The following is a 23203-nucleotide window of genomic DNA, read 5'->3' as shown; positions in this document are numbered from 1 at the left end:
TGTATTCGGGTGCAAAAATCAGTACTGTCAGATATCCACGGGACATAACTTCTGCCATTCCACTGTGAATGAGTTTCATTGCATTTTGGCACAGGTGAACTTCAAGCATATGATAAAAGGGCAACGCTCTGTAATGAAATTTGAAATACCCTTTCTTTGCTGTCATATGAAACAACAATTCAGTCTTTTTTCCATGTCAATGTGTTTTATGAGTGTGAAACAGTTCCAGTGAACAATTCGTTGAAAGATGCTTCAAATTACATGCTCTGAAAAATGATAAATGAATTGAAATAAGATGAATATTATTTTGAGTGATTAACTGAAAATCATGTGTGTTGATTCAAATGTGGACATATATAATTTGGGAATTGTACCACTGTTTCTTTCCGATGTGTAAGACATAGTTTGTTGTGAACTGTATTAAAACACTGGAACATCATTTGAGTGTGACGTCATCATTACCTCCCTAGGTCTCTGGTCAGACCCAGTGAATTTGCACGTTGTGTTGTTAGTTGAATGGGTAATTATAACATCAAATTATCCACCGTTGGCACCGATCACAAACACATACACAGACACAAACACATGCAAAGGCTAGTCAAAGAATTCACCTGAACAAGCAGCACTGATAAGGCTGTCTTTGTTTTCATGAGCTTCCCATCTCCCGCCCGCCATGGATTCTCATTCCGACGTGAAATAATTTTTTATTTTTTTTCTGTATTCCCCGCCGCTGTGGAACATTATGCCCCGATATGATAAAACATTCTGCTACCATCGCACACTCATAAACAAAGAGCTCGGCTTAATTTTTCTTGAGCTATGTTTATTTAACATTCGCTTACGAAGTTTACGTCATACATTAATATAAAAGCAGGTGTGAAGTGTTTTAAACTTTAAAATGTCAATCAATAAGTTACACAATTAGTCAACAACAGTTTTTGTATTTTGTATTTTTTAAATTGTATTGTCTGTCTGTCTGTCTGTCTGTCTGTTGTTATTGTTAGCAGTATGCGCGCCATTTGACTGCGGATAAGAAATATTGGTGGCCCAATAGGTAATAGTGTATCTTTCGTTTTGAGCATACCCTCTTGTGTAAGCTCGGTAATGTTGACTATAGTCCTGCTATTTAGCTTCCACGTTACTTGAACTATATGTTGCTTCCATTATAATCATAACTCTCACTCACTCATTCACTCACTCACTCACTCACTCACTCACTCACTCACTCACTCACTCTGCATGATAAATTGACATGAATCAACGAAACACAAACATTGATCTTTGTCATTGTCACTCATAAAAAGTGACTTCAGAAATATATATACAGTTTATTCATGTAAGGTATATACATGTCTTTGAATGATGAAAAAAATATTGTTAAAACTATTTACATATAGAGCAAACAATTTTAAAATATATTTTAATCAAAGGCGTGACAAAATATTTGTTCTAAATGAATAAGAATACGAAATAGCAATGTGGCTCATAATGTTGTTTTAGTAAATAGTTTTGGCATTAAAGGTTTCAAATCTCAAAAAGATATGTACCATGAAAGCAAATCGTATGTGAACACTACATGTCTGAGCATCTTCCCGAGTCAAGGGCGTTAATTGACAGTTATAATCCAGTTCCTACCCTTGCAGATCAAAGCTGGAATCTCAAGGGTGGATCGTAGCGCCACCAGTGGATATTACGAGTTATTTCCCTTCTGTGTCCCTCCTACTGATCAATAAGATTCCATCGCTCATATCGCTTGCATTTGCTACAAACAAAATGGCGGCGCCCAGTGAAGAGGTTTTTTTTATCTATAATCAAGATATATATTGTAATAAATGGGTCTTACACCCGCTAAATGCACAAAATCACTTGAGCACCTAAATTAATATTATGACAAGATTTCGAACATATCTGTCGACGCCCAGTTGACGGGACACATGCTTTGCAAATCATGCAGTCGGTTGATATCTGCACGCTGAAATCCATGTTATTTTATGAACCGGATGTCGAGTTCGTGACCCGATTTTGATTGGGTTATGCATAGACTTGTTAGTCTAGCAAAACTGTATCTCCGGAATTCCAGCCTATCTTGACATGATAGGTCTGATGACAATTTCTGATTGTATTCATAGCCGTGCATAATTCAGGATAGGCAATGAATGAATGAAAACTGTTAATAATAGTTCAGTTTATAAAATACTAAAACGTAACTGACAAGGGACAAGTACACTTAACATTTGAGCAAATAGCTGTTACGTTTAAATGAACGCTTCAATGTCAACTTCAACATTGAGATAAAAATGAATTTAGCCACAATATATATTTTTCTATAAAAAAAAACTATTTCATCTTATATATACCACTAGACAAGTTAGGGACTACCCGATTCGTTAATAGTACTATAGTAAATCTGACCCTGGGTGGTCCTTAACATTTTATAACAGTATAATAGTAAAACGTATCTGACCAGGGTCCTGTGAAATTAACATTTTTGCAAGTAGCTGTCATGTAAAGGTGAACACTTCAATGGCAACTTCAACTTTAAGATATTAATGTATTTAATTTAACCACAGTGTATTTCGTTCTACAAAACATTAACTAAACTTTACATGGAGAAACGTTGAAAGATTTTATAACATTGTGACTCTTGGAAAGGAAGATTTAGAACTATGCACCGTTTTACTGTTTATGGTCGTTGAAGACATCGGCAGCTGGGTTGTTAAATCCGGTTTTGATTTCCTTGTCCTCTTTACATACACAGACATATGGCTCGTCGATCCCATCCAGGGGTAACCTGTCCTTGCTGGAACTGCTGACAATATCACCAGACGCTTGCACCACAATCTCCCCATCCCTTTCAGATGCTATTTCCTGATAGGAACAAAATCACACAGTGAGAAAGTGAATGGTTTTGTTTCTAATGATTACAACCAACAGTCACAAACTATTACAGGCCGTTACGACTGAACTCGACCCTGTTCCTGTAAGTAAAACAACATTGAGTATCTGGACGTATTTCATCAGGCAACATTCGCTCAATGTAGCCTAAGCAGAAATGCTTCATTACATCCGTTTAACAAAATAACCTTTCCCTCAAGACGACCTTCAACAAAACTACCTCAAAACGAAGCAACTTCAGCAGCCTTAGCTTAAGTCCACCTTAGCTCCCCAAAGTTGAGGTGCATCCTTCCACAAGGCAACCTTAGCAGCTCAGCAGTTGACAGGCTGAAACCAACCTCTGGGTCTCTGAACTCCTGGTTACAGCGGAGACACCTACCTCCGGGTCTCTGAACTCCTGGTTACAGCGGGGACACCAACCTCCGGGTCTCTGAACTCCTGGTTACAGCGGAGACACCTAGGTCTGTGTCTCTGAACTCCTGGTTACAGCGGAGACACCTACCTCCGGGTCTCTGAACTTCTGGTTACAGCGGAGACACCTTCCTCTGGGTCTCTGAACTCCTGGTTACAGCGGAGACACCTACCTCCGGGTCTCTGAACTCCTGGTTACAGGGGAGACACCTGCCTCCGGGTCTCTGAACTCCTGGTTACAGGGGAGACACCTACCTCCGGGTCTCTGAACTCCTGGTTACAGGGGAGACACCTGCCTCCGGGTCTCTGAACTCCTGGTTACAGGGGAGACACCTGCCTCCGGGTCTCTGAACTCCTGGTTACAGCAGAGACACCTACCTCCGGGTCTCTGAACTCCTGGTTACAGGGGAGACACCTACCTCTGGGTCTCTGAACTCCTGGTTACAGCGGAGACACCTACATCCGGGTCTCTGAACTCCTGGTTATAGTGGAGACACCTAGGTCTGTGTCTCTGAACTCCTGGTTACAGCGGAGACACCAACCTCTGGGTCTCTGAACTCCTGGTTACAGCGGAGACACCTACATCCGGGTCTCTGAACTCCTGGTTACAGTGGAGACACCTAGGTCTGTGTCTCTGAACTCCTGGTTACAGCGAAGACACCTACCTCCAGGTCTCTGAACTCCTGGTTACAGGGGAAACACCTACCTCCGGGTCTCTGAACTCCTGGTTACAGTGGAGACACCTACCTCCGGGTCTCTGAACTCCTGGTTACAGGGGAGACACCTACCTCCGGGTCTCTGAACTCCTGGTTACAGGGGAGACACCTGCCTCCGGGTCTCTGAACTCCTGGTTACAGCGGAGACACCTACATCCGGGTCTCTGAACTCCTGGTTACAGCGGAGACACCTACCTCCGGGTCTCTAAACTCCTGGTTACAGGGGAGACACCTACCTCTGGGTCTCTGAACTCCTGGTTACAGCGGAGACACCTACATCCGGGCCTCTGAACTCCTGGTTATAGTGGAGACACCTAGGTCTGTGTCTCTGAACTCCTGGTTATAGTGGAGACACCTAGGTCTGTGTCTCTGAACTCCTGGTTACAGTGGAGACACCTACCCCCGGGTCTCTGAACTCCTGGTTACAGCGGTGACACCTACCTCCGGGTCTCTGAACTCCTGGTTACAGCGGAGAAACCTGCTGATGGGAGCGGGAAGGCAGGAGAAGAGTCGGTCGAAGAAAGGTATCAGATACTTTGTGTCCACATCACCCAGTCGATTCATACCTGCGAGTAAAGGGAACGAGTGAATTGATCTTGGTGAAATCGACAACTGTTTAACAAAGTGTCAGTGTAAGTCTTAGCTTAAGGGTAAGTGAATGTGAAAGTGAAAGTGACATCTTAAGGGTAAGTGAATGTGAAAGTGAAAGTGACATCTTAAGGGTAAGTGAATGTGAAAGTGAAAGTGACATCTTAAGGGTAAGTGAATGTGAAAGTGAAAGTGACATCTTAAGGGTAAGTGAATGTGAAAGTGAAAGTGACATCTTAAGGGTAAGTGAATGTGAAAGTGAAAGTGACATCTTAAGGGTAAGTGAATGTGAAAGTGAAAGTGACATCTTAAGGGTAAGTGTAAGTGCAAGGACAAGTGAGTGAGGACTCGGGGTAGAATAGGTCTTCAGCAACCCATTCTTGTCGTGAGAGGTGACTATGTTTGTCATAAGCGGCGACTGACGGGATCGGGTGGCCAGGCTCGCGGACATCGATGATGCATGTTATCGATTTGCAATTGCGTAGATTATTTACAGATCGTCGTCATGTAGCCTGCATATAAATTAGTGCGGCGTTAAACGACAACAAATATACAAACTAAACAAGTGATTTGGGTTTAACGCCGCTTTGACTGAGGACAAGTGATTGAAATTGTCCCAACGTATGCCGTTATTAATGCTCGCACATCCATGCTGCCATTTAAGACACGTTATACTGACTCCGAGCCCACCAGTCCTTGTTTTATGTCCTTGTATCTGTGCACCATGCAGGGTAACAACTCCTCGTGGTGTGACGCGGCCGGGACGAGCAAACCACTGTCCTTCAGCTCTCCAGACAGAGGGCTTTCCACTTAAAACGACATATAAACCAACTCCGAGGTCTTGACTGAGAATCCCCAGGTCCCCACCCAATATCCCGAATCCACGGTCTTACATTTTCAGTAAAGACCGATGAAGAGTTTTTTCCCTTTTCCTGAAGCTAAAGAAACATCTGAACCAACATTTATCAACAATGTTATGTTTCCAACGCACTGCCATGAACCTAAGGAAACGGACGTAATATATCACTTGCTCGTGTACATGTACTTTTAAAAGGGATTCTGGAAAGCATCGTGATTTGTCAACGTCTCTCATTGCAGGTTCGTTCCCACTTAAAATCATTTCTTGTTAATTTTTACAGCATTTCCTTAAAGTAGCAGTGTAATGTATTGACTGTGTTCAAATGCAAACTGACCGTCTCCGTGGTCTAGTGGTATAGCGTCCGTCCGGAGAGAAGAAGGTTCCTACTAAAAGGTTATTCTATGAAAGGGAGTCGCCTTAAAACAATAGGTTGACGTCCCCGAATGTTTATAACCATAGTGAGACAGATCGAAGACCTGAACCAAGGAATGAGGTACCTGCAAATACAAACATGGAAACTGACCTGTTATAGCGCTTACAATGAGACCAACAACGATCACCGTCGATGCTCCAATAGCCGGGTACCACAAATATGACACTGTGTACAGAGCGGAGATACCAGTACTGAAACATGATAGAGTAGAGATGAGGTAGAGAGGACACTGTGTACAGGGCGGAGACACCAGCACTGAAACATGATAGAGTAGAGATGAGGTAGAGAGGACACTGTGTACAGAGCGGAGATACCAGTTCTGAAACATGATAGAGTAGAGGTGAGGTAGAGAGGACACTGTGTACAGGGCGGAGACACCAGCACTGAAACATGATAGAGTAGAGATGAGGTAGAGAGGACACTGTGTACAGAGCGGAGATACCAGTACTGAAACATGATAGAGTAGAGGTGAGGTAGAGAGGACACTGTGTACAGGACGGAGACACCAGCACTGAAACATGATAGAGTAGAGATGAGGTAGAGAGGACACTGTGTACAGGGCGGAGACACCAGTACTGAAACATGACAGAGTAGAGATGAGGTAGAGAGGACACTGTGTACAGGGCGGAGACACCAGTACTGAAACATGATAGAGTAGAGATGAGGTAGAGAGGACACTGTGTACATAGCGGAGACACCAGTACTGAAACATGATAGAGTAGAGATGAGGTAGAGAGGACACTGTGTACAGGGCGGAGACACCAGTACTGAAACATGATAGAGTAGATATGAGGTAGAGAGGACACTGTGTAGAGGGCGGAGACACCAGTACTGAAACATGATAGAGTAGAGATGAGGTAGAGAGGACACTGTGTACAGGACGGAGACACCAGTACTGAAACATGACAGATGGTTGGTTTCTTGTTTAACGCCGCACTCAGCAATATTCCAGCTATATAACGGCGGTCTGTAAATAATCGAGTCTGGGCCAGACAATCCAGTGATTAATATTATGAGCTTCGATCCACACAATTAGGATCGATGGCATGCATCAACCAAGTCAGCGAGCCTGACCACGATCCCGTTAATCGCCTTTTACGACAAGCATAGTCGCCTTTTACGGCAAGCATGGATTGCTGAAGACTTCATCTACCCCGGATTTTCACGGGTCGGTTGAGACTAGGATGAGAGGACCCTGCTAACAGAGCGGAGATACCAGTGATGGGGCAGCGTAAAGGGTAATGGGTGGCCCCAAGAAAAATCTATGAGCATGGGTTTAAATCTTTCTCAGCACCATAACTCATTTGCTCATTGTTGTACGTCTACACTTTCCCGTTAAAGCCGTTAAACTTCAGGTTTTTCTTCCACACTAAAGAGGTTTCAAACCAAACTCACTCACTCACTTGCTATGACTGGCCAAGGAGTGAAAGTGGTAGATTCAAATCTAAACAACTACATTATAGTTTATCTTTGTTCTTCGGACATAGCTGTGCTGACATTAACTCCACTACACGTGTACACGCTAACCCCCTCACTGACATTAACACCACTACACGTGTACACGCTAACCCACTCACTGACATTGACTCCTCTACACGTGTACACGCTAACCACCTCACTGACATTAACACCACTGCACGTGTACACGCTAACCCACTCACTGACATTGACACCACTACACATCTACACGCTAAACCACTCACTGACATTGATACCACTACACATCTACATGCTAACCCACTCACTGACATTGATACCACTACACATCTACACGCTTAACCACTCACTGACATTGATACCACTACACATCTACATGCTAACCCACTCACTGACATTGACACCACTACACATCTACACGCTAAACCACTCACTGACATTGATACCACTACACATCTACATGCTAACCCACTCACTGACATTGATACCACTACACATCTACACGCTAAACCACTCACTGACATTGATACCACTACACGTGTACACGCTAACCCACTCACTGACATTGATACCACTACACATCTACATGCTAACCCACTTACTGACATTGATACAACTACACGTGTACACGCTAACCCACTCACTGACATTAACACCACTAAATGTGTACACGCTAACCAACTCACTGACATTGATACCACTACACGTGTACACGCTAACCAACTCACTGACATTGATACCACTACACATCTACACGCTAACCCACTCACTGACATTGATACCACTACACGTGTACACGCTAACCCACTCACTGACATTAACACCACTACATGTGTACACGCTAACCAACTCACTGACATTGATACCACTACACGTGTACACGCTAACCCGATCACTGACATTAACTCCATTACACGTGTACATGCTAACCCACTCACTGACATTAACACCACTACACGTGTACACGCTAACCCACTCACTGACATTAACACCACTACACGTGTACATCCTAACCCACTCACTGACATTTACTCCATTACACATGTACACGCTAACCCACTCACTGACATTGATACCACTACACGTGTACACGCTAACCCGATCACTGACATTAACTCCATTACACGTGTACACGCTAACCCACTCACTGACGTTAACACCACTACACGTGTACACGCTAACCCACTCACTGACATTAACACCACTACACATGTACACGCTAACCCACTCACTGACATTAACACCACTACACATGTACAAGCTAACCCACTCACTGACATTAACACCACTACACGTGTACTGGCTAACCCACTCACTGACATTAACTCCACTACACGTGTACACGCTAACCCTCTCACTTCCATTACTTCCACTACACGTGTACATGCTAACCCACTCACTGACATTTACTCCATTACACATGTACACGCTAACCCACTCACTGACATTAACTCCACTACACATGTACACGCTAACCCATTCACTGACATTAACTCCACTACACATGTACATGCTAACCCACTCACTGACATTAACACCGCTACACATGTACACGCTAACCCCCTCACTGACATTAACTCCACTACACGTGCAAACGCTAACCCACTCACTGACATTAACTCCACTACACGTGCAAACGCTAACCCACTCACTGACATTAACACCACTACACGTGTACACGCTAACCCACTCACTGACATTAACTCTACTACACGTGTACACGCTAACCCACTCACTGACATTACTTCCACTACACGTGTAAACGCTAACCCACTCACTGACATTAACACCACTACACGTGTACACGCTAACCCACTCACTGACATTAACACCACTACACTTGTACACGCTAACCCACTCACTGACATTAACACCACTACACGTGTACACCCTAACCCACTCACTGACATTAACTCTACTACACGTGTACACGCTAACCCACTCACTGACATTACTTCCACTACACGTGTAAACGCTAACCCACTCACTGACATTAACACCACTACACGTGTGCACGCTAACCCACTCACTGACATTAACACCACTACACTTGTACACGCTAACCCACTCACTGACATTAACACCACTACACGTGTACACGCTAACCCACTCACTGACATTAACACCACTACACATGTACACGCTAACCCACTCACTGACATTAACACCACTACACATGTACACGCTAACCCACTCACTGACATTAACACCACTACACGTGCACGTGTACACGCTAACCCACTCACTGACATTAACACCACTACACGTGTACTGGCTAACCCACTCACTGACATTAACTCCACTACACGTGTACACGCTAACCCACTCACTGCCATTACTTCCACTACACGTGTACATGCTAACCCACTCACTGACATTTACTCCATTACACATGTACACGCTCACCCACTCACTGACATTAACTCCACTACACATGTACACGCTAACCCACTCACTGACATTAACTCCATTACACATGTACACGCTAACCCACTCACTGACATTAACTCCACTACACATGTACACGCTAACCCACTCACTGACATTAACACCGCTACACATGTACACGCTAACCCCCTCACTGACATTAACTCCACTACACGTGCAAACGCTAACCCACTCACTGACATTAACTCCACTACACGTGCAAACGCTAACCCACTCACTGACATTAACACCACTACACGTGTACACGCTAACCCACTCACTGACATTAACTCTACTACACGTGTACACGCTAACCCACTCACTGACATTACTTCCACTACACGTGTAAACGCTAACCCACTCACTGACATTAACACCACTACACGTGTACACGCTAACCCACTCACTGACATTAACACCACTACACTTGTACACGCTAACCCACTCACTGACATTAACACCACTACACATGTACACGCTAACCCACTCACTGACATTAACACCACTACACATGTACACGCTAACCCACTCACTGACATTAACACCACTACACATGTACACGCTAACCCACTCACTGACATTAACACCACTACACGTGCACGTGTACACGCTAACCCACTCACTGACATTAACACCACTACACGTGTACTGGCTAACCCACTCACTGACATTAACTCCACTACACGTGTACACGCTAACCCACTCACTGCCATTACTTCCACTACACGTGTACATGCTAACCCACTCACTGACATTTACTCCATTACACATGTACACGCTCACCCACTCACTGACATTAACTCCACTACACATGTACACGCTAACCCACTCACTGACATTAACTCCATTACACATGTACACGCTAACCCACTCACTGACATTAACTCCACTACACGTGTACACGCTAACCCACTCAATGACATTAACTCCATTACACGTGTACACGCTAACCCACTCACTGACATTAACACCACTACACGTGTACATGCTAACCCACTCACTGACATTAACTCCTCTACACGTGTACACGCTAACCCCCTCACTGACATTAACTCCACTGCACGTGTACACGCTAACCCACTCACTGACATTAACTCCTCTACACGTGTACACGCTAACCCCCTCACTGACATTAACTCCTCTACACTTGCAAAAGCTAACCCACTCACTGACATTAACTCCTCTACACTTGCAAAGGCTAACCCACTCACTGACATTAACTCCTCTACATTTGCAAACGCTAACCCACTCACTACTCGACAGTCCCTCCAGCTGTTGTCATGAGTGAGGACATTGTTGTTGTCATGGAGTCGGTGATGTTGGGGACGCTGCAGTTGTATGTGGGGAACTCAAGGCCAGGTGGGGCTCCCACAACCGTGTAGGCTCCTATGCTGATCCACAAGGGAAACGCCAACCCTAGAAAACCGCCGACCACTGCTCCCTACAAGACATATGGTCTGATACAGGCTCAGAATAATTGAGTGAGTATGTATTTCTACCGCTTAAAGAAACATTCCATCATTATCAAAGCGGGGGTTTCTGGAATTGGTATTCACACAATGTACCCATGTGTAGCATTGAACCCGGGCATTCGGCGTGACAAACTAATTAGGGTTCACCTCGACTCCGGTTGTAATAAAAATGGTAGATGCAACTATGTACACTACAAATAGTATAGCTATAATTGAGGTAAGCGACCATGATGTAAGAAAACACTCTGATATTTGGAAACCATGACAACTTATGCACTGAAAACAGAACAATGTCTTTGCAAGAGAGAGTAAATTTCACACCTGTAACACACCTGCATTTTGACATATCCCTTAAATGAAATGGACCACATACATTATCGATAACGACTACATCGGAAGGTGTCAGCTATATTTGACTTTGAACTTACAATCCAGTTGGCCCATGGGAAGAAGGCGCCAAGAGAAAACATCCCCAGCAGAGGTCCCGAGGCAGCCCCAATGAAGCTCATGGATGCCTTAAAGATAACACATCACAAGCGGGTTATCACAACCTTTGATCACCAGACATCTTGAAAAACTCATCAGCTGAAACTATGTTCGCAATCACAATTCTGTACGCAAGTTACCGAATGTTTTTGCCCACTCAATATGGCGAACTTATCAACTCATCAAGATCCAGTAACGCTGTTTAATAAAAGGCTTCATCTCACCTGTAAAACTGTTCCTCCTAAATTCATTGCCATAAAAGACATCCCGATACCAGCGCAACCGAAGAACAGAACTGCAAAGTGAAATTATTGTTTAGTTTTGTTGTCAAGATTAAATAAATGAATTTTGACAAACCGGTGACTCAAAACATGAGCATCGACCAATAACGTCGGTTGACGACGACATGCAGTCAGCAAAGAACAAGACCCTGACCACACTCATGAGTAGCCTCTTTCTCTGCTGGGATTCTGGCTGGTCGTTAGGGGTGATCAAATGGATCGGACAGTCAGGCTAGGTGACCTGCTTGATTGCTTGTCATCCAAACCCGATGGAATGAATCGTTGCTCGCAATATCAGTCACTGGATCGTCTAGTCCAGACTCGATTACTTATAGGCCTCCGTCATATAGCTTGAATAATGCGGAATGCGTCCTTTTGCGACAAACACACACAGTGCCCGCTTTTGACCATCTTCACGAGGCAATGGAGTTAACTGACTACACTGCGCTTTATTCTTGGGTTACCGCGCTCTACATTGAAAACACACGATCTCCACCAAAATAACATTACTGGGCAGAGGATGTTCTCTTTTGTGTTGTGCGTATGGATGTGGATATGAAGGCATCTTACCTCTGTTGTTATGATTATTTGAATAATTAAGAATTGCTCGCCCAATAGTTTAACGACGAGTGTTTTCTGTCCCTCGCTCAGTCTTTCCCCGAGGACAGGCTTCAGGAAGTCCTCCCAGCACACAGCGGCCAGGGCGTTCAGACAGGAGGACATCGTGCTGCAAGAAGTTGTACGATTGCTTATTTATAGATGGTGATGTTTGTGGGTAAGGCTATATAAGAAGACACCATGACATAAACACTGAAAAGTTACACTCGCTATAATTACACATCCGAGAGGTTTATATTCAACCTTGGATAGGTCTTTCGGAGTTTTCCCTTACGGAATCTCTACCTGTATCTTCACTAATCTGAAACGTGCATCCTCTAGTTGGATGGATCGGTCCATAGCTAATTGTTCCACAGAACTGACCAGTTCATACCTGAGTGCTACACTATACTGAGCAGTTTCTACCTGTGTGTTCCACAGAACTGAACAGGTCCTACCCGAGTGCTCCACTATACTGAACACTTCCTACCTGAGTGCTCCACTAAACTGAACGCTACCTACCTGACTGCTCCACTATACTGAACAGGTCCTACCTGAGTGCTCCACTATACTGAACAATTCCTACCTGAGTGCTGCACTATACTGAACAGGTCCTACCCGAGTGCTCCACTATACTGAACAGGTCCTACCTGAGTGCTCCACTATACTGAACAATTCCTACCTGAGTGCTGCACTATACTGAACAGGTCCTACCTGAGTGCTCCACTATACTGATCAGGTCCTACCCGAGTGCTCCACTATACTGAACACTTCCTACCTTAGTGTTCCACTATACTGAACAGGTCCTACCTGAGTGCTCCACTATACTGCACAGGTCCTACCTGAGTGCTGCACTATACTGAACACTACCTACCTGAGTGCTCCACTATACTGAACAATTCCTACCTGAGTGCTCCGCTATACTGAACACTACCTACCTGAGTGCTCCACTATACTGAACAATTCCTACCTGAGTGCTGCACTATACTGAACACTACCTACCTTAGTGCTCCACTATACTGAACAGGTCCTACCTGAGTGCTCCACTATACTGCACAGGTCCTACCTGAGTGCTGCACTATACTGAACACTACCTACCTGAGTGCTCCACCAATGAGAACAGTACCTACCTGAGTGCTCCACTAAAGAGACATGAGATGAACAATCCTGGGAGACCGGGATATCCGAGCACCTCCATCACGAAGTAGGGTATCAGCTGGAATGAAAAGAGTGAGTGGGTGAGTGAGTAAGTGAGTGTGTATGTTTTACACCGTTTCAGCAATATTTCAAACACATCACGTTTGGGGACATCAGAATCAGCCTTGAATTCTTGAACCACTAGGCTACAGTCCAAGAATAACATAGATATTCTATTGTGGTACGCAGTGAAGTCAGGACCAAAGGAAACACACGGCTATCTTCCAGTACAGTGTCCACCTATACAGACATGTGCATGTACTCCTTCTGTATGGTGCTGACCGCCTCCGTGGTCCTGTGGTAGAGCGTCCGCCCGGAGAGCGGAAGGTCCGGGGTTCGATCCCCGGCCGCGTCATACCAAAAGACGCTAAAAGATGGTACTTGTTGTTACCCTGTCTGGCGCTCGGCATTAAGGGGCTAAAACAAGGACTGGTCGGCTCGGAGTCAGTATACTGTGTCTGAGTGGGGTATTCATGTTAAACTGCGGCATGGTATCTCAGTGTGCTAGCACTATAAATCGGCATCAGTCCGGACTAGTACAAGCAGCCACACAAACACATACTCGTACATGCACGTCGCTATATAAGTGCAATAATCTTTGACGCGACGATATGTATGGTGCTATTGTCAAACTCATGGGGCTCTATTTTTAGCCAGATAAAACATTTCTAAAGTTACTCCACGCAATGAATAATGCCCGTTCTTACTTGGTTTGAGTTACTGATGTCATTCGCAGACAGTGGATCACATCCTTTTTTAGCGTAATAGGCGAACATTATGACTCCCGCCAGACACACGATAGTCATTAGAAGAGAGATACCGATTACGTTCAGCATCACCGTCCTGCAATAAAGGGTTTTGAATCGGTGGTAAAAAAAAGTACCACAACGGACAAACATATTACATTATAAATGACAAACACAGATGAATGTATATCGGGGTCGTGGGTCAGGCTATAGCTTTCTGTGAAAGGGGCAGCTCAGCCTTTGTACAGTGATATGAAGACACATGCTGTCTGTTGTTTTATATCGCCGACCTCAGCCCCTGTACAGTGATATGAAGACACATGCTGTCTGTTGTTTTATATCGCCGACCTCAGCCCCTGTACAGTGATATGAAGACACATGCTGTCTGTTGTTTTATATCGCCGACCTCAGCCCCTGTACAGTGATATGAAGACACATGCTGTCTGTTGTTTTATATCGCCGACCTCAGCCCCTGTACAGTGATATGAAGACACATGCTGTCTGTTGTTTTATATCGCCGAGCTCAGCCCCTGTACAGTGATATGAAGTCACATGCTGTCTGTTGTTTTATATCGCCGACCTCAGCCCCTGTACAGTGATATGAAGTCACATGCTGTCTGTTGTTTTATATCGCCGAGCTCAGCCCCTGTACAGTGATATGAAGTCACATGCTGTCTGTTGTTTTATATCGCCGAGCTCAGCCCCTGTACAGTGATATGAAGTCACATGCTGTCTGTTGTTTTATATCACCGAGTTCAGCCCCTGTACAGTGATATGAAGTCACATGCTGTCTGTTGTTTTGTATCGCCGACCTCAGCCCCTGTACAGTGATATGAAGTCACATGCTGTCTGTTGTTTTATATCGCCGAGTGCGTGTTGACTGGAGATAAACATACCCACATCCTAAAACCCACCCACCCCATGTTATCAACCAGATACCAGCTGTGTTCCATTGCAACTTACAGTTTGGCCTTCTGGAGTGTGGGCAGTGCACAGTAGCGCTGGACACTGGCCTGGCTGATACCGAACATCGCTGTGAAGTCTATAATCCCACCGATGACCAGTGACCACACTGATTGGCGGACAGTAGGGTCTGGATCAAAACTGAAACATGAAACGCAAATATACATGTCAGAGGGGGTGACGTTAGAAGAAAGGGACAAAGTGATGCAGATCTCAGGTTAATGCCACTTGGTTGAAACCAGCAGGGATGTGGAGAGGACAAGTAAACGTTTCTGGGATTCGAACCACAAACACGCTGAGACTCGCAGGACTAACGGAAGGAACTGATCATGAGTACTGCGCCACTGAGTACTGCGAGTTGATGCGTCTGATGTCCTGTTCGCAAGCACCTGTTAGCCTCCCCATGCACATCGACGTACGTATATAAAGTACAGTTCGGAAAGTTCCATTTTCCTCGCACCCATTGATGACCTCTGGCAAACCTCCCTCACATGACAAGGAGAGTAGTCGTCCACGAGATGTCCACTAAGCACTTTACAGACATGGATACCATCGAACAGTGTAGTTTTGCCGACACCAAAAAGGGTCCCCACAAGTCTATGTTCGGCTGTAGATGCTAACCCATATCCTTAATGGTACTAATTCTCTTACCCAGTTGTCACAAGGTTTCAGGTGCTCCTTCACATTATCACAGACTTCAGCAAACGCGTGTGCACACAACAAATAACATACTATTCATTGTCATCACCATAATGGCACATATTTTTTCACCAAGCCGTATCCCTGTCACTGTTCCCTACAGATGCATTGTCTTTATATAGACCAAGCCGTATCTCTGTCACTGTTCCCTACAGATGTCCTGCCTTTATATAGACCAAGCCGTATCCCTGTCACTCTTCCATACAGATGCATTGTCTTTATATAGACCAAGCCGTATCTCTGTCACTGTTCCCTACAGATGTCCTGCCTTTATATAGACCAAGCCGTATCCCTGTCACTCTTCCATACAGATGCCTTGTCTTTATATAGACCAAGCCGTATCTCTGTCACTGTTCCCTACAGATGTCCTGCCTTTATATAGACCAAGCCGTATCCCTGTCACTCTTCCATACAGATGCCTTGTCTTTATATAGACCAAGCCGTATCTCTGTCACTGTTCCCTACAGATGTCCTGCCTTTATATAGACCAAGCCGTATCCTTGTCACTCTTCCATACAGATGCCTTGTCTTTATATAGACCAAGCCGTATCTCTGTCACTGTTCCCTACAGGCGTCCTGTCTTTATATAGACCCGCCATTAATGTGACACCAAGCTGGAAAGGAAACTGTTACTTAATATTCGGAAAAATATTTGTGAAATAATTCTTTCTATGTTGAATACTTACCATCAAATGAGGATGAAGATGTACCTTTTGCATTTACTGCCATCAATATGCATCGGCTGAGTAAAACATAGTGAACACCTAGAACTTGTATCCATGTCCGCATTTTTTTAGAGATATCCCATCACAACATAACAAGATCTGTACTCATCAGCATAACAGTTGATACTGACAAGGCCCAAACACGATACAAGACCAAGAAATAATCCCACAACAACGATGTGTTAAGAATGGTTCTGATATTTTATAAATGCACTGATTGAGTATAAACGTGGACTCGTCCCGAGGGCCTTCAGCTTGATGGCGAAGTTTGGCTATTTTGTACTTAAATATTAAAATGGACGAATGGGTATGTTTTCATCGTGGAGCGGGGGATGTACATGTTCTTTAACAATGGGAGCGGTCGCCATGTTTCCAAGTCCCCCGAGGAGCTAACTGATGCAGTGAGGCGCAAAACCGTGGTCCATCGATATCAACTTTGACAATATTAGCATCAGACCATACCCTTCCACACTCCAACTGAATGGAATCTGTCTCCGCCTGTTTATAATGTACCTTTCTATTTAATGTTTTTGTATTGAAATATGATGGCAACCGACGCGGAACTTTCACGTGAGAACGTCAATACTCATGACTGTGGATCATCTGCTGAAACAGATTCCACTGGGGATAACAAACAAAATAGTGGGAATACGTGAAAATCATATGTGTGTGTGCGTTTGTTTGATTAACGCCGCACTCAGCAATATTCCAGCTATATGACGGCGGTCTGTAAATAATCGAGTCTGGACCAGACTATCCAGTGATTGATATCATGAAAATCATTGTAAGAATGGATCAAAGAAAATCATTGAGTACACAAGGTGTTCACAAAACTCTTTGTTAGTAAAACGTTCATAATACTGACGCATAAAGTTAAGGCATAAAACTGTACTTTCTGTACTGCGAACACTCACGACTACTAGGAACTTTTATCTGTGACTTTATTTGGAGAGAGGGAATTTAAGGATGTCAGCTTGATTATTATGAGGATTATTACCATCATCATTTCATAGGTTTCACGCTGACTTCAGAGGCCATCTATTTCGTCAACGAGGCAGATGGAGTTAATAATAAGTCATGATCATATACTTAACAAGGAAATAAACCACCATACACAAACACTTTGATAGTGGGGAGTCATGTTTATATATATATATATATATATATATATATATATAGAGAGAGAGAGAGAGAGAGAGAGAGAGAGAGAGAGAGAGAGAGAGAGAGAGAGGAAATAAAGGTATAATATACATTATCCCTTAACAAATATAAAAAGGTGTGAAAAACTAGTACATAGATTCATGTTATGGTTGTATAATATTATTCCATTTGTTCTGTGCTAATCACCAATCAGTGCTAATTAACTGTTGGCTTTTCTCGTTAAATTTCCACCTGTATTAACTTTTGTTGTTCGTACAAGTACACGTATATGCTCGCCGCATCCTCGCATTCATTTATCTGGGGCCTGACCTCATATCGTCTACACCCCATTTCGCCTACGCCCTTATCAAAACAAAGTTAGGGTTGACTGCACATCACATAAATGTTGTTATACCTTAAGAAAAGTGAACGCTTCCACTAATGAGGTACACTTCATATATTTCAACAACTCAAGAAAATAAAGTCTTGCACTTATGATTTATACCTTAATAAGGTCATATATTCAACATACATCAATATCATCATCATCATCATCATCATCATCAGTCACATAAGTTAATCAAGTACATGTGTGATACACTAATTCATCAGTCACATAACAATTACTGTAATTTCACCAAGTGTCTAACTGCATCTTGAAACTGCATCACAGTTTTTTTTGTCCAGTTGCGAGGTGTAGCTTCAGTCTCTCAAGTCGGGCATCTCTGTCTCTGTCAATACGTGCACGGCGTTTAACAGCACCACCAAGACCTGTCTGCCGTCTAGAACGTTTATCTGCTGCCTCAATCTTCTTGATTTCTTTTATGAACTGGTAGATGTTGGGATGTGACCGGGGCATTCTCTTCTTTTCTCCATTGTGAAACCCCTCCAGGTGGTTGTGGGAGCGAGGTCCAGTGTTCTCGTGCTGGTTCCAGATATTACAGGGAAATCTGGCGTCGTCTTCTACCCAGGTACTTGTTACATTGAAGGTGGAAATCTGTTGACCATCTGGACCCTGCTCCATAACTTCAATCCAAGCATCTTGGACTTGATCCGGTGGCAGTAGTGGCAAAGCTGCAGCTCGTCGGCCGTGGCTCTATACTGCAGGATTGTTCATGTACTCTCGCACAAGACCTCTGTCAGCAACCTTGACGCTACAAAGCTTGGGCATAGTGGAAAAACAGCCCCGAACTGAGCTGCCAGGGAAGATCTCACTGACAGCACTGATGACAGCCGATTCAAAGTCTGTCTGGATCAAATCTGGGGAGAGTTCTACGATGTGTTCATAACAATAAAGTGATTGATTGATTGGTTGATTGATTGATTGATTGGTTGATTGATTGATTGATTGATTGATTGATTGATTGATTGATTGATTGATTGATTGATTGATTGATTGATTGATTGATTGATTGATTGATTGGGTGGGTGGGTGGGTGAGTGAGTGAGTGAGTGAGTGAGTGAGTGAGTGAGTGAGTGAGTGAGTGGGGACACCACAAATGGTCTTCACACATTGTACCCACGTTGGGAATCGAACCCGGGTCTTCGGTGCGACGAGTGAATTTCTTTAACCACTAGGCTACCCGACCGCCCCATAATAATATAGAGGTTGACATCCATATATTACCTCTCTACTGTGTCTCACTTCTGTATGCAATTCAAAGACTTGACTTTATTGTGACAACCAAGCACCTGCACGTAACTGTACACAGAAATGCACGACAGTTCTAGGTATCAGTCCACTATACCTCCACCAACTCAACCCATTACCCGTCCTGTGCTTCCTGAATAGCTTGAATAACCAAAGCAATGTATAACGTCGGGTCATGTGCTTCCTGAATAGCTTGAATAACCAAAGCAATGTATAACGTCGGGTCATGTGCTTCCTGAATAGCTTGAATAACCAAAGCAATGTATAACGTCGGGTCATGTGCTCCCTGAATAGCTTGAATAACCAAAGCAATGTATAACGTCGGGTCATGTGATTCCTGAATAGCTTGAATAACCAAAGCAATGTATAACGTCGGGTCATGTGATTCCTGAATAGCTTGAATAACCAAAGCAATGTATAACGTCGGGTCATGTGCTTCCTGAATAGCTTGAATAACCAAAGCAATGTATAACGTCGGGTCATGTGCTTCCTGAATAGCTTGAATAACCAAAGCAATGTATAACGTCGGGTCATGTGATTCCTGAACAGCTTGAATAACCAAAGCAATGTATAACGGCGGGTCATGTGCTTCCTGAATAGCCTGAATAACCAAAGCAATGTATAACGGCGGGTCATGTGCTTCCTGAATAGCCTGAATAACCAAAGCAATGTATAACGTCGGGTCATGTGCTTCCTGAATAGCTTGAATAACCAAAGCAATGTATAACGTCGGGTCATGTGATTCCTGAATAGCTTGAATAACCAAAGCAATGTATAACGTCGGGTCATGTGATTCCTGAAGAGCTTGAATAACCAAAGCAATGTATAACGTCGGGTCATGTGATTCCTGAACAGCTTGAATAACCAAAGCAATGTATAACGTCGGGTCATGTGATTCCTGAATAGCTTTAATAACCAAAGCAATGTATAACGTCGGGTCATGTGATTCCTGAATAACCTGAACGAATTGGAATTTTGCCTATTAACCTTTCCAAACATCCCTTGTGTATAATATTCTTCACGAAATATTGTTATCAGGTTAGAAGGCATCTAAAAACATTAGAAAACTGTAACAAAGCTTTGAAATGATAATACTTGTCATGATAGCTTCAAAGATGCGATTGCATTGTAACATAGATATAGTGACAGAAAGTCTCCGTTTAGATGGGATTCCATATAGAAAGGACATTTCCCATTTATCATCGTGATTATTTCCATGCTGTCATTGTTTTTCAATTAATCAGTATAGAGGCAAAACACCTTCATAAGAAAAGCTAAACAGGGTGATTCAGAAAATCAATAAAGACATCCTCAATTAGTCACGCAGGCTCCGGTATTTCTTCATTTACGACACATACATGAGTATGTATGTATGTATGAGTTCATCGTCAGATTTAGTTTTAATGAATCAAATTGTTGTATTATGTCATGTGAAAGGTCAGGTTCGATCACCTAGAACCGCTACACGTAACACTAGCAGAGTAGTGCGGCCTTTGCCGATGACTGAGGCAAATCGTCACTACTCCGTTTTCCCACTGTGTGACGATCCTATCCTGTCTTGTTTAGCTGCATTTCAGCGATAGACTGGAGCATTAGTAAAAGTATGTGAGTATAACCCTTGTTGTGTGTTAATGCCTTGTGTGTATTGGCCGGTACATGAATGCTGACAGAGACAGTTCAAAGTTAAATGACCCTCGGCTGACCAGGCGAGCTGTAGAGTCATGGCTTACATTGACCATTAGGGAGCGGAATGGCAATACGTTATGTAACTGTATAACGGTACCGTTAAGCAATTACACCAATACGTTTATTACACATTTACCTCAGCCAGCGACTAAAAGAAAGTTTGTTTTTGCTGTTTTCTTTAAACAATAAAAATGAACGTTTGTTGAACTGATATGCAAACCTACAATGTAGCTGCCACTGTTAGCCACCGAAATAACACTTCATTAAGGCAAAGTAGAAAATGTAAAACACACACGTGCGTGAGCTTGATTTGGGTCAGACTCACAAACAGCTAATTGGCAGAATGGGATACATACTTAAAGAAATTAATTCGTCCCCATTCTTCGTTTATTCTCCACACTTCTCCCATGCCGCCAACCACGATGGATCCCTGAAATCATGGAATGGAACATTTACTCTCAGGTCAACAAATACACCCATTATTTCTACTTTGAACGTTGTGAACCATGTATTTTAAGGTCAACCAACGCACACATTACTTTTATACGTGAAGAAGCATGTGTTATAAAGTCAACCAATTTACACACTTTGTTATACTGTAAATGCAAGTGACCATATATTATAGCGCCAGCCAACTGACTGATTTTGTATTATTTTAAATGAGAGGAACCATATATTGTAAAGTAGAACAATTAAATGAGAGGAACCGTATATTGTAAAGTAGAACAATTAAATGAGAGGAACCGTATATTGTAAAGTAGAACAATTAAATGAGAGGAACCGTATATTGTAAAGTAGAACAATTAAATGAGAGGAACCGTATATTGTAAAGTAGAACAATTAAATGAGAGGAACCGTATATTGTAAAGTAGAACAATTAAATGAGAGGAACCATATATTGTAAAGTAGAACAATTAAATGAGAGGAACCGTATATTGTAAAGTAGAACAATTAAATGAGAGGAACCGTATATTGTAAAGTAGAACAATTAAATGAGAGGAACCATATATTGTAAAGTAGAACAATTAAATGAGAGGAACCGTATATTGTAAAGTAGAACAATTAAATGAGAGGAACCATATATTGTAAAGTAGAACAATTTACCCATTTTGCTTCAGTTTCCACGAGGAACCATATATCATCAGGTCAACTATTTTTTTTTTCGATTTAACGTGATGAACTGTTCATAATAAGGTCTACAAATTTACCCGTTCCGTTTACTTAAATCTTCATGTACACTCACTATACTGTCTACCAATTGCAATGTCTACCAATATTATTATTACACAAGTAAAAGAGTTCATACGAATATTTTGAAATTTCTTTGAATTATATTGAATATCTTTTTATTTGCTGATAAAACATTGGTTAGTAACAGCACTGGGCAGATATGCATTCTGACATAATTCTCCACGGTCATACCTGAATGACTATTGCTAGTAGTCCGGCAAGCAGCACCACTGATTGAAACGCGTCTGTCCACACAACTGCTTTCATTCCACCCTAAAATAATATAGACATGAAATGTCCCAAATATTATCAACAAAGATATGGCAGGACTGACATATAAGTTTTAGGCTTGTCCCAAGGGAAATACTGTTTGGTGCCCCCTCTGTGTGTACTGTACCTTGAGCAGGGTGCCCACACAGAGGGCACATCCAAACGGATTACCCGAATAATTATTTAAGGAATGTATCCTACCGCCACGTTTATTATTTCAAAACAAACGCAGATGCAAAATGGTTGTTTGTGTCAAAATTAATATTGCACATGGAATCTATCAAATCGTTATTG

The 23203-nt window shown here is 43.0% G+C and overlaps 1 protein-coding gene across 1 annotated transcript in view; it reads right to left on the bottom strand.

Moving 5' to 3' along the window:
• Nucleotides 1-1318: 1318 nt before the first annotated feature.
• The window catches only part of LOC124122557 (sodium-coupled monocarboxylate transporter 1-like), a 35793-nt gene continuing 13908 nt past the window's right edge, over nt 1319-23203 (bottom strand). Inside the window, exons 5-16 of the mRNA XM_048395312.1 lie at nt 22832-22912; nt 21766-21839; nt 15509-15649; nt 14507-14642; nt 13733-13818; nt 12617-12732; nt 11949-12019; nt 11667-11753; nt 11020-11207; nt 5993-6093; nt 4464-4588; nt 1319-2868 (exon numbers count right to left, since the gene is read on the bottom strand). Of these exons, the coding sequence (XP_048251269.1) occupies nt 2677-2868; nt 4464-4588; nt 5993-6093; nt 11020-11207; nt 11667-11753; nt 11949-12019; nt 12617-12732; nt 13733-13818; nt 14507-14642; nt 15509-15649; nt 21766-21839; nt 22832-22912 (1398 nt within the window). The 3' untranslated portion in view covers nt 1319-2676. The remainder of the gene's footprint in view (nt 2869-4463; nt 4589-5992; nt 6094-11019; nt 11208-11666; nt 11754-11948; nt 12020-12616; nt 12733-13732; nt 13819-14506; nt 14643-15508; nt 15650-21765; nt 21840-22831; nt 22913-23203) is intronic.

This window comes from Haliotis rufescens, unplaced genomic scaffold (assembly GCF_023055435.1).
Source record: "Haliotis rufescens isolate VD_foot unplaced genomic scaffold, xgHalRufe1.0.p SCAF_14, whole genome shotgun sequence".
NCBI classification, from domain to species: domain Eukaryota; kingdom Metazoa; phylum Mollusca; class Gastropoda; order Lepetellida; family Haliotidae; genus Haliotis; species Haliotis rufescens.
This window is presented reverse-complemented; position numbering and strand designations above follow the sequence as displayed.